The sequence below is a fragment of the Rhipicephalus microplus genome, chromosome 7 (assembly GCF_043290135.1).
Source record: "Rhipicephalus microplus isolate Deutch F79 chromosome 7, USDA_Rmic, whole genome shotgun sequence".
Lineage (NCBI taxonomy): Eukaryota > Metazoa > Arthropoda > Arachnida > Ixodida > Ixodidae > Rhipicephalus > Rhipicephalus microplus.
The window spans coordinates 97,005,602-97,021,613 of record NC_134706.1 but is presented as its reverse complement, the minus strand read 5'-3'; the positions used below and the strand labels follow the sequence as shown (position 1 = coordinate 97,021,613).

General features: G+C 41.7%; 1 protein-coding gene across 3 annotated transcripts in view; it reads right to left on the bottom strand.

Annotated features, from left to right (window-relative positions):
- Positions 1–305: 305 nt before the first annotated feature.
- Positions 306–16,012, bottom strand: part of LOC119180091 (uncharacterized) — a 36,046-nt gene continuing 20,339 nt past the window's right edge. For all 3 annotated transcript variants that reach the window (XM_075869500.1, XM_075869502.1, XM_075869501.1), the window contains 4 exons: positions 10,768–10,799; positions 8,608–8,672; positions 3,209–3,298; positions 306–516 (listed from right to left, as the gene is read on the bottom strand). In XM_075869500.1, coding sequence (XP_075725615.1) covers positions 326–516; positions 3,209–3,298; positions 8,608–8,672; positions 10,768–10,799 — 378 coding nt within the window. In that variant the 3' untranslated portion in view covers positions 306–325. The remainder of the gene's footprint in view (positions 517–3,208; positions 3,299–8,607; positions 8,673–10,767; positions 10,800–16,012) is intronic.

Here is a 16,012-nt window from a genome sequence, read left to right as displayed (position 1 = left end):
GGTTTCGTGATATTTGATGATATCGACACAGCCAACTTTAAATTTAATCTTTATTGTACTGCCAATTTTCTACTTTAACATCACCTTACAACCACCTAGAATATCCCAGAAACAGACGAAGAAAGTTTTTGAAGTAGCAAACGAACACAAGCGCTTCTTTTCCTATGCTGCTTCATCTCATGTCATCGCGTGAATATGCACTATGCTAGAATTTAGTTTACGATGAAGCAGTATGCGTAAATGGTTCCCTTACCACCCGACGAGGCTCGTATACTCCTTCTGTTTTGTAACCATTATCGTGACAGTTGCAGTAAACATGATTTATTCAGCTCAGACCTTGGGCTACAGGCAAAGATACTTTTGTCTTAAGATTCCTCTTCTTAAGGCAGGCGTCTGTGGTGAATACAAACGTATATGATCCGTGTTTGATACAAAACTTTTTGAAGGCTGCTCTGCACAGATTTCGATTTCTTTCTCTCGCATGTGGTCTTCGCCACAGCAAGCAAGCAGCATTTCCTGCAAAGAAATGTAAACGCATGACTTAGAGCCTGTACCCATTGTGACAAAGCTGTTATGAACATTGCTGTACGACCTTCTGACTCAAAAAGAGAGTGAAGATGAACGCATCGTTAAAGTACTCAAGCATGTAAATTGTCCCTTTCATTGCAATGGATAAGATAGATTACAACAGGAGAGAAAGGTGGGCTAGTTGGTAATTCATAATTGTTCAGCGAACTATAGGAGCACTGGAGGAACACACATGAAGCAAGAGGAGGCACACAGCATAAACTCTCATTCTGTGCGTTTCCTTTTTGCTTCGTGTTTGCGTTTTTACCACACTCCCAGTTTGGTGAACAAAAGTGTAATATGTTACATAGATGTAATTCCGTATGGTGCCACGATGGCGAAGGGCGCGCGTTATAATGAAGCTTTAATATAAACGAAAATAAATAAAAAGATGAGCTTCAAGTTTAATATTTCAGCTAGTATACAAATTATTTCTTTCTCTTTGTGCTTGCATTCTCCAAATACTCCTTTTTGATAATAGGACGACAATTGTACAAGAACATTATGTTTGTGTGTATGGCCCCCATGAATAGGCCAAGTAATGGTATTTTGTCATCTACATATAAGGTCTAGTGTCTAAATAGTCCCTCAATCGCTACTCCTGGTTCATGGTAACAATAAAGTCAAATGTATTCATTTCTTTGCTCTCTAGTAATAGTGAAATACATCTCGGTAGGTAGAAAATTCTGCATTAATGTTGCATAAATCAGTAGAATATAAAAAAATTATTACAACTTTGGGGTCATACACAGAAATCCTCAATTTATGCAAAGAGGAACCGCAAATCATGCGTCCTACAGATTGTATCAAAGCTCCTATCTAAAAGTAGGGAACATTTTTTTATCACTAAGGCGCGTGTGTTTCTAAAGCATGAAATACAATTCACTGCATTACAAGGCCGAGCAAGTTTTTTCACCGTGTTCAGTAGCAGCCGCGTGGCTGTGTCGTAGAACATCCGCTTGCCACACAAACGACAAGGTTTTGAACTACCGTATGACCCATATTTCTTTATTATTTGTTTTGTTTGCATCATTCTCGATTTTTCGGTCAGACCTAAGATGTCGGTTTTCGTTCACAACTAACGATGACGACACCGATGGCGACACCGTAAATTGCGGGAAACAAGCTTTTTACCGTTATCCAGGAAAACAATGACGCTTTCTATTTGTAAAAATATATGAAACATTACTGTTGGTACAACCCTCACACTATATAAAAGGCTGGTATAAGATCACAACAAGGAGAAATTTGTGTCTAGGCCCGCTGCCGTCGTTGTCCGTATTTGCTTTCGCCAAACATACTGAGGAAATAAACATAGATTATATCCAATAATTCCTAACATTTGAACCCGTGCCTGCAGCATGGCATTCAAGTGTACTACCATATTGCCGCGCTAGTGCTTGAAACTTCTTCGCAATAGTGTCTTATCAAGACTTCGCATCACGTAAGCAAGCGTGTTAAAACATGTGATATGACATTGTAAAACAACGCAACGACAAGTGAGCATCACACAATTGGATTTTCGCAAGGAATGATCGCGTCAATGATTACTTCAGTCCATTAGAAATGGCGGAGCCATAATTCATCGTCGTAATCAGTCACAGCAACAACAAAGTGCCCTCAATGTCTCTTTACGTGGGTCTACTCGGTACCGCACCCACGCGATGAATGATGAATTATAGCATCAAGAGTGCCTCCTCCCTAAACTTCATTAAAGTTGCGGCGATTTATAATATAATGGGCACCTTACCTCCCCATTACATGTGTGTCCCAAGCAAGTCTTCAGGGGTATATATATATATATATATATATATATATATATATATATATATATATATATATATATATATATATATATATATATATAAGTATATATATATAAGTATATATATAGTGGTGCTCACTGATGACGGTGATGATGAGCTTGCTTCAGAACTGTGAATAAACCCTCCGACACATGCATATGGGTTCGCAAAACGTGCGCTCGTCTCCGTCATAACTAACAAGTACAATTGCAACTTATGAGCTTACCACATCCGATGTTGGTAATAACTATGTTCCAGTTTGCCTGGTTACAAAACCTTATACTTCGTTAGTTATAACACACACGTGACGGTTCAACATATGTTTGTTTGCATAACATGTAAGAATATGCTTGACAACATTTCGTAACGCATCGTTCAAATAAAAATTATTCGCGGGGCATGCTTCGCATGACATCGATTCCGGCAGAACGTGGGAATGGCATAATTTTTCTCGCCGAAGGATTTCCGGTTTAGAATATTGCGTTGCGAAACACTTTGAAATTGAAATAGGCTCGCTGTGCAGCAGCTTTTTTAGACAGTCTAGAGGAGACTCTTACAATGTGTCTCTGTAAAAGACGCACCGTGATTGAAAGAAACCAGTAGCGTGAACAGTAGAACCAATGAGAAAGGATAAACTTTTTCTCGCTATTTCAAAATGTATTACTATTGACTTGAGTTCTCGAGTACCAGTTTTCTTTTGTTCATTTTGTGGTTCAACTTACTAGTGAGTGCCACAGTGTGGTTCCAATGTTTGAGTTCTTTTTTAGTCATGCAGCTGTTAAATACAGCAATATTAACAGGTATCTTACACTGGCGATAAATCATGTTGCACTTACTCGGGAGTCTTGTTGCCGCTATGAAGCATTCTTTGTTTGCGTAAAACACATCGTACGCTCCAGACATCTTGGGGTCTTCCCGCAGACTATCTGCAACATTTGAAAGTTAGTTCAAGTGTATCAGTGAGTGTCGTTTAGCTTTCACAACCTCAGAATAATTTGATTGCGAGCAATTAGGACAATTTAGCTAGTGTGGTGTTGTTCTCGCTATTTTAGTTTTGAATACATAAATACAATGGTTACTACACTCAAATAATTTTCTTTGGAGAAGTTGAAAGATAATAAGCATCTTTCATTCACACGCATGTACGGTAAGACAAACATTTTTAACTCATCTGCACTCCCCCAAGTCATCCGCCTGTGGAACAGCCTTCCAGATGAAATCGTAGCTGAACGCGATCGAGAAAAATTCCGGCACCTTCAACTCACCCATTGCCAGGATTAACTGCTCGTTTAACTCATATCAAAATCAGCACCTACGCGTTTATTCACTGCTATTATCTCGCTTTTTTTTCTCTTGCTTTAAACTTTTTTGATGGTTTCAACACTAACAGGCCACTCAGTTCTGTTGTGTATTCTTGAGTGCTGTTTTCTTTTGAATATTAGAAATTCTTTCCACAATTCGTGCTTGTTTTTGAGATTGTTTTACGTGATTATCTCACATGTATACTCCTCTACTTTTCGTTGCCGTTCTTCTCCTGTTAAAATTATTAATAATACTTTCTCGATATTATTCCTGGTAGGACTTGCACAATAATTAAGAATCAGTTTATGTTATTGTTTTTATAAAAATCGTACCCATGCATGTATCTATTCTTTTTATGCTCCACTACATAATGTCCTCTTGGGTCTGTAAGGTATTTTGAATAAATAAATAAATAAATATGCACTGCAGTATTGTTTACTTTTGAGATTTTGGCAGCTTGCGAAAGCTATCATTGTTTGTAAAACTTGCTTTAAAATCATTGGTGTCACACGGTGGAGAAAGCTATTGAGAACATTAAGGCCACATTTCACCTATACCTAGTAATTTTTGCTTTGCACAAAGTGCAATATATATATATATATATATATGTGTGTGTATATGTATATATATATATATATATATATATATATATATATATATATATATATATATATATATATATATATATATATATATATATATATGTGTGTGTGTGTGTGTGTGTGTGTACAGTCGTCCAAATTCTGGCAAAGACCATCGTGCGAAATTGCTAATGCTATTTATGAAGGATGGAACAATGTTGTAAATTTGTAAATTTGTGTTAAGTTTATTAGTAGCAGTCTCTATTGCTTTATCGAACAAGTTTAGTGAATAAAATGTTTGATTTAGGTTTGTAAATAACTAGAATAAACATTGCCGTGACATGATGGTAAATTAAGTGTTGCGGCCAACGATTAAACAACTGGTATGTTCTTTTAATTGGCTATATACGTTAGGAATAAATAAAGCGTTAGAGAACCCCAATATTGCGATAGTTCTTTAAGCCATACCCGAATATCTATGTCTTGCCTACCATACCAGCTATTCCCTTTCAATTTATACGTCCATTTTTCGATCATTAATTGAAGGTTCGGCACCACCCCAGTAGTATTGTGAGGCCCTTGTGAGATCAATAACGACTGCATGGCTGCGTTGAAAGAGTCTGGTAAATAGAGGGCTCATTTTGTAAAAGTGTCAGAACTATGGCTTATAAGCCGATTTCTTGTGAACTGTGTTTCAAGAGTGCCAGGCATACTACGATTTAAATTGAAGTAAAAAAAAACAGTGCGCCGTCTCAGCGCCAGTTATATGGCTGTGGCGCACATGTAAAAGAAGCAGCGATTACCAATGAATTTGCAGTCTCCGGCGCTGTATTATTTCATAGAGTAGATGAGATAACACTTCGCGTGAATAAAGAATGGCAATAGAAATAGATACTAAGTTTTGCCGTGCGATCATTGCCAGGCTTCCTGATGATGCTGTCCATTGCATTCTATGGATATCACAGGATGTTGAATGCCTATTTTACTGGCGTATGGGTAGCATTGCATTCGAAGTGCTCAGAGGGTTCCAATAGATTTCATGCATTACGCCATGATTAGCTCAAAGGAATGAAGACAAAACGACAATATTTGAATTGATGTATAAAATAAACCTTCCTAAGTAGTCCTGTAAAAAGCAATAGGCATTACAGATGTCGGAGCTCTGTGGCACGTCCCACAAAAAGCCATAAGTCAGAAATGGCAATGGTTACTCAAAAGCCACTACTACTACCATACTTCTGAATCACGTTTTTTTTTTTCAAAATTAGTGGGATAAATAAGCCCTTTAGTATATTCTTAAAATGTAAACCTATCCCTGGGCCTAATTGTATTGCAATGTACCGATGGCTCCACTGTTAAAGGGAGCATTGCGTGCAGGGCATCTTTAAATTTCACTCTATTACAAATACATAGCGCTTTTGATTCGCTTAGGAATAGTAGTTATTGACAATTTCAACTCAATTTGACAGAGCGGTGGCATGCACAAGCAATCTTTCCACATCCAGTTACCACTACGGAGTCAGTTACACCAAGGGGACTCGTTCGAGTGTTTCCTTTAACAGTGGACCGTACTGTAACGTACAGACCGGACCTACCACGTCACGTATATCAGTGAGTGAACGACGATAGTTTCCAATGCTAGCCGGCACTCATAATAATGTTTGGTGGCAATTCAACATATATATATGAGGCTTCATCTAAGGTTGGAGCTATTTAACCTTTTCGTTGGTAAGGCTAGAGCGATCATAAACTATGATTATCATGAACTCGCACGAGCCCTCTTCCTCATTTTCTCCATCCTATGCTTCGATCCTACAACTCACGCCTTAGTTTGTTTGGTGTCAGATGAAGTAACTTTCATGAGAGACAAAATGAGGACAAAGAGAGAGACTGAAGGACAGTGAACTAAAATGACATAAATAAACACGGAGACAAAGATAGAAATACAAAGACGTGAAGCTAAAGAAACTTGACAAAAACAACTGACAGAAAGAAAAAAAAGAAAAAAGTGAGGAACAGTCAGCAGGTAGAAACAGAAACCAAGAAAAAATAGAGGCAGATCGAAACGGAAATAAAGGATGGGGTGGAACGGGACGTTAAACCACATAACCCTAGTAATGCGAAGATGTTGCAGCAAAATTCAAATGAAAATTTTGAGCTACATGAGGTAAATGAACCAGTGCGTACTGCTCATATGCCCATTACAGAATGGTTTGTTTGCTGAGACAGGGCTCTAACACAAGACATGAGACTTGTGTTACAACTCCCTCTGAGCAAGTGAATCGACAAGCATTTCATCATGCCTACAGATACTCCTATTATCTGAGCAACGAAGTGGTCTTGCGGAAGCCACTGCAGCGTCCACGTCGATTTTTACATCACGGGATGGTAAAAACACGTCAAACTAGTTAAGTCACATGATGCCGACGAAATACCGTAACACTCCCGCAAAATGCTATTACTAACTTCACGTAGCACTGCTCACGTAGCGTGAAGGAACGTACCCACATTAAAGCGACCTTTTCCTGCCAGAAAGGTCACCTAACCCTGCGCGTGAGATGCTCCTGCCTTAATCACGTAACATAGTTTTGCGATATGTTCCCGCCAAACTCGCATAATACTGGTCACGGGCTGTAAAATCACACAGCATTGCTGACGTAGAATATTCTAATGAGAATCAAATGAACTTAGTCGCGTCAAGTGAAATCATTTACGGCGGGTGAGGTGGCGCGTTCTCGCAAGAGTTGCGTAGTATTATTCAAGTACCACGTTTCGGCCGAATTCACGAAGCATTGGGCAATTGACGTGTGTTAGCCAAACATTCGTAAAACTATTCACGCAATATGTGGCTCCTAGGGAGATCACGTAGCCATAATTATTTACTCCTGCGAAAGGCACACGACCTTTGCTGGAACAAGTACCTTCATTGATTGATTGATTGATTGATTGATTGATTGATTTGTGGGGTTTAACGTCCCAAAACCACGACATGATTATGAGAGACGCCGTAGTGGAGGGCTCCGGAAATTTTGACCACCTGGGGTTCTTTAACGTGCACCCAAATCTGAGCACACGGGCCTACAACATTTCCGCCTCCATCGGAAATGCAGCCGCCGCAGCCGGGATTCGAACCCGCGCCCTGCGGGTCAGCAGCCGAGTACCTTAGCCACTAGACCACCACGGCGGGGCAAGTACCTTCATTACTGCGGCGTGAAGACCTGTGGCGGTGCCAGGATAGGGGCTCGGGAGTGCAGTTTTTTCTTCGGTTTTCTGATCACTAGTTGCTTGTATCTTTGCAGCACTAATGCACCGTGAACCGTTATTTCTTCTTGCTTATTGTAATTACCCCTTGCCTTTGTAGTCACTCTGCAATACCTCTTATTTTACCTTTGGAGAAAGTCAATGAAATATACATCAAATGCTTCTTTTTTGGAAACTTTTGCTAACTTGTCTGATAGCGAAGCTCTAAAGCCTTTTTTAACAACTTGCCGTAAGAAGTGCGTGGCGATGTAAAACATTTACTGACGGTGTTCACAGCAACACCTCTATGCTTGTAATATCATAATACAGCAACACATACACAACGTAAAAATGATATAGGTTCGTTCAAAAAATATAAGCATTTACGACTGCCATGCTGTAGCAAACTTGAGGCGCATAATAATGGCGTATAAATAAACAAACGTGCACTGTAAAACAAAATAATTGGTGTTGCTTGTTTGACTTGTGAATGTATTTTTCTGTCCATTTGAGTGTTAAGCAACAACAATGACAGTGATTGTACATAATGTTATGCGCACCTCCACCATGACGCCATGATTCAGCATACTCCTGTTATGTCACCGTCATCCAGTTTGTTAACCGAACCATTCGCCACTATCAACCCGCATTTGCCGCTTTCCTCATCATTTGTCATTTTGAGCACCAAAAGAAACTCGTTGCCACGACCACCATCTGCTACCATTTTTTTTAATATTCCAACCATCAGACCTTGTGACCCCCACAGTTTCTACCTTAATCACTAATATTCCCGTCGTGCCCACTATTATTTTCACCTTGTTCGGTAGTGTTTTTCTTATATCCAAAAACACATCATTTTCAATAGGCATGTGAATATAAAGTATTTTACATCTGTAAATATAATATAGACATTGTAAAACTGCTGGTTAACTGAAGACTTTATCAGTTTTGTCCACCTCAGCTGATTCCAATGCTTCCTGGTTTAATTGCTTGTATGCAACAAATCACAAGACGAACTTGCGGAATCATCTTAATTTTTGGCTTACGTTAACAAAACTTCACGTTCTAGTCTTATGTCTAAATCTTGTGGCAAGTCAAAAGAAAAAACTTACCCATATAAGCATGGACAGAAAAGCGTACCATAGATTGCTCTCGTTTCACCGTATAAAAAGCATCTCTGAAAACAGAATTAGCACACCAACTTGCATACCTGGTATAAAACTTTTAAGACCAGTTTCTTTCCTTGGCTAGGAACTTACGTTTATGGCACTTTAGCAGCATATACAAGTGTTATCTTGCGTTATATCTTAAAACGGAATACAAGAACAAATTTGCCACATCAAACCACACAATATTGGTTGCTCTGCTGTTACGAAAAATGTTATTGTCAATTTCAGCGTGCAAATGTATGTCACTGCTGAAACAAGACAGGTGTTATACATTACCCGCAGTACAAAAACAAGGAAGAACTCCGTACAGTTGCCAACATTAACTTTTAAATTTATGAATGGGCCTTCGAGCGAATACGCATACCTCCATCAGATGTAATTTCACATACTGCGCAGTGGACGTGCGTGGCGGTGGTCTTAAAACATTCAGTGTAAATAAACGAATTATAACACGTCTAGAACAGTGTCTTGTATGAAAGTTCAGCATATAACTTCTTAAGGTGCGAATTATGATGGGCTGCCGGCAAATATTTAAAATTTGCGCAGGAAAAACATGACAATTGATATTACGTTCCAGAAAAAAATTACTTAGTTCATATTTCGCGCCAGTTACAAAAAGGAAGTGTGAAAAAATAAAAAGACAAATGTGCACAGTGCGTTTTCTAGAGTTTCCCAAGCAGCCGTCAGAAAGCGCCGTGTTGGTGCTTGACACGCATTGGCGTGGTCTATAAAAGTTCAAGCGTCACTATGCGAGTGATTTAAGAATTGTATTTTAAGTTTTTTTTTCACTGGCACTCTCTTACATTGCACGTCTATACCAAGCAAAAGTGTTATACGATAAAGTATCGCAAAGTAACCTTTAAACGCCGTAAATTGCATTTTCAACAATCATTTTGGAAAGCATGCATACATCGTCATAATAGAGCATGAGCACGTATCTTGCGTGTTCTGAAAGCCACATATTTTTTTGGTGAGGGGACCTGAAGCCCTAAAGTCTCAGACATATGTGCGGATATGGACACGAATATCAGGCGCCACCTCACCCGCCAGCTTTGCTTCCAGCTTCAACAAAGCAAAAACGTTTCAAAATCGCTTACCGAAACAAGGTTCTGTACATTGCTGTTAAGGGTGGGGTATTACATCAATCATCAAATGTGACAGATGACTCGATCACGGATTAGGACGAGCTGATATCATGCACATGTTCTTAACTGTTCCTATGGTTTGCAATAAATTGCTTATTTCTCCTGAAGGGAGCCTTATCTGCCTAGGTGAAGTTTCTCCACTTTACCTGTATGTGTCATCTCTTCTACTGTCCACGAATGTGATTCCAGCAACACTGTCAGTATGACTGCAAAGTATTACATTTTTATCTCTAGCTCAAGTAAATAAATTTCGTGGGGCTGCAAGGTCATATGTTGCCCAGCGTCTGGCCACTTCTTTTTCTCGCAATGAGGTGCGTCATTTATGAGGTGCGTCATTGAGGTGCGTCATTGAGGTGCGTAGCCGTGTCACCACTTCCACGAGGGAAGTGCGGAATTTTAGGGCAGGGGGTGCTCCACCAGCAGCGCCTTCTTTGTTTTCTATTAATTTATTGGAGGGCCGTCGCCAGACCAACACCTGCCCTGTGAGAACACACGGACTAGAGATGAAAAACTTCCATGCATCACATAAATGATAGTGTTGTGTCACACACTACAAACAACAAACTGTTACACATTACAATGAATATGAAACAGCCCAAAAACACGCACTTACGCACATAATGAAGTGGTGCAAACCAAAGTGCTGAGATTGTAGATACTGTGTCATAGAATTACGTAATGCGAAAGGCGTGCAACAAGACTAGCACTCGCAAGGGGACATTCATGTCAACACTTTGGTCGCCCTCAAATTTACTTCTCATAAAATGCAATAGAAACCAGATAACTTTGGTCTGGTGAAAGCCCAATTCAAAGAAAACAGAGACTCGTACTGATGGCTGAATATATTGGAGAAACACAAGTTCTTGATTCAGAAAAGCTCTTTTTGCATGGCCTGTAGGACACGAAAAAGGAATCGTGAATAAAAAGTGATGGAGATGAAATACGTCACAGCACTTACCGATACACACGCTTTTGGTACATTGGATGAACCTGACACGAAAGAATCAAAACTGCATTAAAAAATTCTATTGAATGAACTAAGTCATAATCTGTTTTTATTTCACTGGCCAATGCAGCAAGCACAACACATCGTGAGCTCTACATTAGTATTGAAAGTAATGATAGCATACATAATTATCTCAACTGCATCATTGATATCAATACACTCCCACAGTATAGTGAATTTAATTGTTTTGCAAAGTGGTTAAGCTGCCGGAACTGGTTTCTTTTATTAACCCGTAGTTATTACAGCCCGCCCCAAATTAAGCACGAGGTAATCACTGGAGAAGTTTGCAGAGTAAATCTAGGTTAAGAACAAAGGAAGACATCAACGCAGCATATGTATTCGTTTTGAACATGAGAAACGCAGGAAAACAAACACAAAATTCACATATTCCTAAGAACTGGGTTATGCGAGTGCTTTACATTCACTTACAGACATTTGGCAAGCAAATATTACAGATGTTTCCCCTGTTGCAATGAATAACAGTAAAAAAATCTTAAGCGTCTCTTATGAATTCGCTTAGGGCGAGTCGAAGGCGAAAGCCTCGTTATTTCTCTTCTGAGTCGATGTATTGAGCTGCCCCTGTCCGCCTATGAAAGCCGTCTGCTCCTAACGCGGCGTCGCACCCTTGCTGGTTAGAGACTCTGCAAACTTGATGCATCTCACCTGGTTTTCCACTGGTTCCATGATAGGCTTGCATTTAACAAGCGACGATATGATGGGACGACGTGAAGATGTGGTGTAACGTGACGTCATAATGATGCCATGAAGTTTCGTAATTTGTGACGTATGCATGGTTCAATCATAAGAAGTCATCAGGAAATTGATTTTTTCCATCACGCGTGTTGACGCCTATGCTGCGGAAGATCGACACCGCCGGTTATGGCCAAATTTTTAATCCTCTCTTTCGAGACATTCAAGCTATGGCCTCATGTATGTATATTATTATTAAGCTGTAGGGTGTGGCGCTTATATGACTTTTGATTGGGCAATGTATACACTGCGCATTAAAAACTCTTGGCCTCTGTGAGGCGCACAGCAAATCTGTGCCTACGCTAGAGCAGTAGCTTGCCACACAGACAGCTACAGCATCCTTAATCAGGGTTCCTCCAGCTCGGGCCTCATCCTGAGTAATCACGACCAGCTTTAGCTCGTCCACGTGCTTTAAATCGGCCAACACTAAATTCCAATATAATTTTACGTCTATAAGAGGGGCTTATTCAGGGGTGACGTAACGGTTGACTCGAAGGTATACAGTGAACGCGCACCGGAGACCTCTTGCCAAAAGCCGAACGTCCTCTTCTTCCGCCACCACCCTGTTCCCCGCTACACAAATGCGCATACCTAAATTAAATATGAGGTAACATATCCCTCCACGCACATGAAGCCTACTAAGCGAGTCAGTCTCTCGAGGAATAAAGAGCTTCGAACGCGCAACATTGGCAAGTTCAGTTTTTGCAGACCGTCGGCCGTTCGAATGGAGATGCGCTATGCGGTAAGCTGAATCACTGATACAGTCTATAACAAGAAAAGGTCCCGCATAGTTCACTAGCAGTTTCTCGCCCAAACTGCATTTTCTATCTGGTGTCCACAGCGCCCCACCGCGGTGGTCTAGTGGCTAAGGTACTCGGCTGCTGACCCGCAGGTCGCGGTTTCGAATCCCGGCTGCGGCGGCTGCATTTCCGATGAAGGCGGAAATGTTGTAGGCCCGTGTGCTCAGATTTGGGTGCACGTTAAAGAACCCCAGGTGGTCGAAATTTCCGGAGCCCTCCACTACGGCGTCTCTCATAATCATATGGTGGTTTTGGGACGTTAAACCCCACATATCATCATCATGGTGTCCACAGCAACACTAGGTCGCTGCAATTGTACGTCATGTGTCAGCGTCGGTGATCAAAATCTGCCTTCGAGCGGTCTTGTGAAAATAAGCAAGGCGTCTGGCTTTTTCTGCACCACAGATGATCTCGGATGTGCAGGGGTCATGGTGGTGCAAACACAGCAAGATGGTACTTAGGGTGTCACGAGGTGGTCGAGCATATAGAAAAAAGAAAGGACTGTAGCCGGTAGTTTCATGCTGTGCGGTGTTGAATGCATAAGTGATAAAAAGAAGAATACTGGCCCAGTCCTTCTGATCTGATGCGACACATATAGACAGCATGTTCGTGAGAATTCTGTTTGTTCGTTCAGTTAGACTTTTCGTTTGGGGATGATATGGTGTAAAGTGCCCAAACCTTGAAGCGCAGACACGAAGTATTTCTTCCACCACGTCTGCTGTGAATTGCCACCCACAGTCACTGATTATACTCTGGGGAGGTTCATGTCATAGAATTAAAAACGTAGCACAAACCAAGACACATCGGCTGCAGTTGCCGACGGTATGGCAGCTGTCTCGCAGTATCGTGTTAAATTGTCGGTGCAGAAGGCTATCTTGCGATTTCCATCAGAATACCGGAGAAAATGCCCAGGAAGGTCACTCCCGACTTCCTCGAATAGAGTTCTAGGAGATGGCACCGAGTGTGATCTCCCTGAAGGAGCAGTTGTTGGGCGCTTATGACGTTGACACTGGTTGCAGCTAAACACATATTGTTCCGTCGTATGGTGCATTTTGGGCCGGATGTTGGGTCATCATGCATAGCCTGCAAGACGTTAATGCTTAGATTTTTTGGAACCACCAGATGATATTGTAAGCCGGTGCTGGTGTAGTTCTTTTAATAAACTAGCCCGTCTCAGATGTAGAAGCGCGTAGGCGATAATTTTGGTTTGGTAGAAAGAAGTTGCTGTATGGTGCTTTCCCTTTTTCACTGATCCTAAAGGTCTTGGTATTGGCAAATGGTTGGTCCAGTGAAGCGATGTGGGTGTGGAAGTTGTCCGCGTCACATTCCGTCATTGAAAATGGTAGTCGCGAAAGAAAATCAGCGTCAGCGTGGCGTCCGCCGCTTTCATAGGAAACCGTGAAGTCGTATTCTTGTAGACGAAGTGCCCAGCGCGAAAGCTGACCTGAAGTATCACGCAGATTGACCAACCTTCAGAGAGAGTGATGGTCTGTGACAATGGTAAAGGGGCGTCCGTACAAGTAAGAGCAGAAGTGCTGCACTGCAAGGACTGCTGCAAAGCATCCTTGCTTTGTGACAGTGTAGTTACGCTCGGACTTGCTGAGCGACAGACTTGCATGTGCAACTACGTGTTCTTGGTTATCCAAGCCGTGAACCAGGACAGCACCTACACCAATACCGCTAGCGTCTGTCGGAAGTTCAGTGGGAGCCAGAGGATTGAAGTGTCGAAAAATCAGATGAGACGTCAAAAGAAACTTGTTCTGTCGTCAAAGTGGACTCGCATTCTGGGGTCCTGTCAAACTGCGCACCTTTATGAAGTAGATACGTGAGTGGGTACATAATATTGGCAAAGCCAGAAATAAATCGGCGAAAGTATGAACAAAGCCCCAAAAAGCTGCACAGTTATTTCACCGAGTGAGCTTGCTTAAACACCTCCACTGTGGCCATCTTGGTCGGATCCGGTTGTACGCCTTCTTTGTCCACTGAGTGTCCAAGGGCGAGTGGTTGGCACTCTCTAAAACGACATTTCTTTGAGTTGAGCACCAAGCGTGCTTTGCTTAGGCAGTCCAGCACGACATCGAGGCGTGTGTTGTGCTCACAAAAAATGCGCCCGAAAGTTACAACGTCGTCTAAATAACAAATAAGAGGGAGGCAATTCTTAATTGAAGAAAAGAGAAATGTGAGCACAGTAACTATCTTTCAGCGGGAAGACACCTCAACAGTAGCTCACGAGGGATGGTGGTATGGAGGTATTGAAAAGGATAGGAATTAAAAGTATAGAGATAGAGAGAGGAGCAAGAGGAGATTGAGGCGCAGGTGCAACCGCACACGAAAGTCAGCAGAAGATAGAAAAATGGGCACAGTCGCAGAAGTCCGAGGACGGAGCACCACTCAGCGAGAGCTGTTGTCAGCGTCAGGAGACGGCGTAGGGCAAGCCAGTCACCCAGAGCTGCGCTGCCATCGAAGATCACGGGGGCGCAACCGGTCGGCACGAAATCCACGAGTGAGTCCCAAACTAACACATACACACTTGGCACTTCAATACACGCAGAATGTTGTCTATGAAGCGCTAAAACGTTGCAGGTGCGTTGCAGAGTCTGATCGGCATCACATTAAATTCATAAAGTCAATCTGTTGCGAAAAGTGCCGTTTTCTTATTGTCTTCTTCGTGCATTAAAATCCACCTCAAATTCACAGCCGAAAAGTAAGAGGCCGATGAAAGAGAGTCGATAGCACCATCAATCCGTGGGAGTGTGTATATGTCTCATTTAGTGATGGCGTTGAGATGGCCGTAGTCAACACAAAATCACCATGTCCCATTTTTCTTCTTTACTAGAAGTACTGGAGTGGCCCACGGACTACAATGATTTTTGAATTACATTTTTCTAGAGCATCTCAAAAGCATTTTCATGGATCACTGCACGTTCCGAAGGCGATACACGATATGGTTCTGTCGGAGAGGTCTGTGAAATGCCGTGTTCATTCGGTGCTTTATACGAGAATCAGAAAATGACGGTGGATCATGCTGAGTGAAATAAAAAAAAACCAGCATGTTTGCGGAGAATACTCGCCAAGGCATTAGTTTACGTTGGTTATGAGTCACTTGTCAAACATAGCCATAGAGGTGGTATTCCTGGTGAGCAGATTACCGCAATGAGTTTTATCCAGGGAATCGCTGCTCTCTACAAGAATAGAAAATGAGAATACTTTATGTTCACAAATCTCTGCAAGCTTCAGACCCTCCGGCAGCCCTGTAGGTTCATCAGAGAAGTTGGTCACCCATAAACCACTATGCCCTTGCGCGACCGGTAGCGTGCAGTATGGTATTAAAACAGTCTTGTTTATGCAACTCAGATGAAGGAGCTCCACAGTTGCGTCAAGTGTTTTCTCCCTTGCAGGAAAACAGGCAATAGGGACACATTTTTCAGACGATGGCGGGACAGTTCTGTCCACGGACACGCAAAGAGCACTTTTCTGACGACGATTTTTCTATGAACGCAATTGGAATATCGGAATCTACTGTAATTTCTCCTGTGTGGCAATGTATAGTGGCACCACACAGCTTGAAGAAATCAAGTCACAGAATGACGTCATGCGTAGTATGAGGGAGAACAGCGAAATTTGCAACAAACTTCTGTCATGCCAAA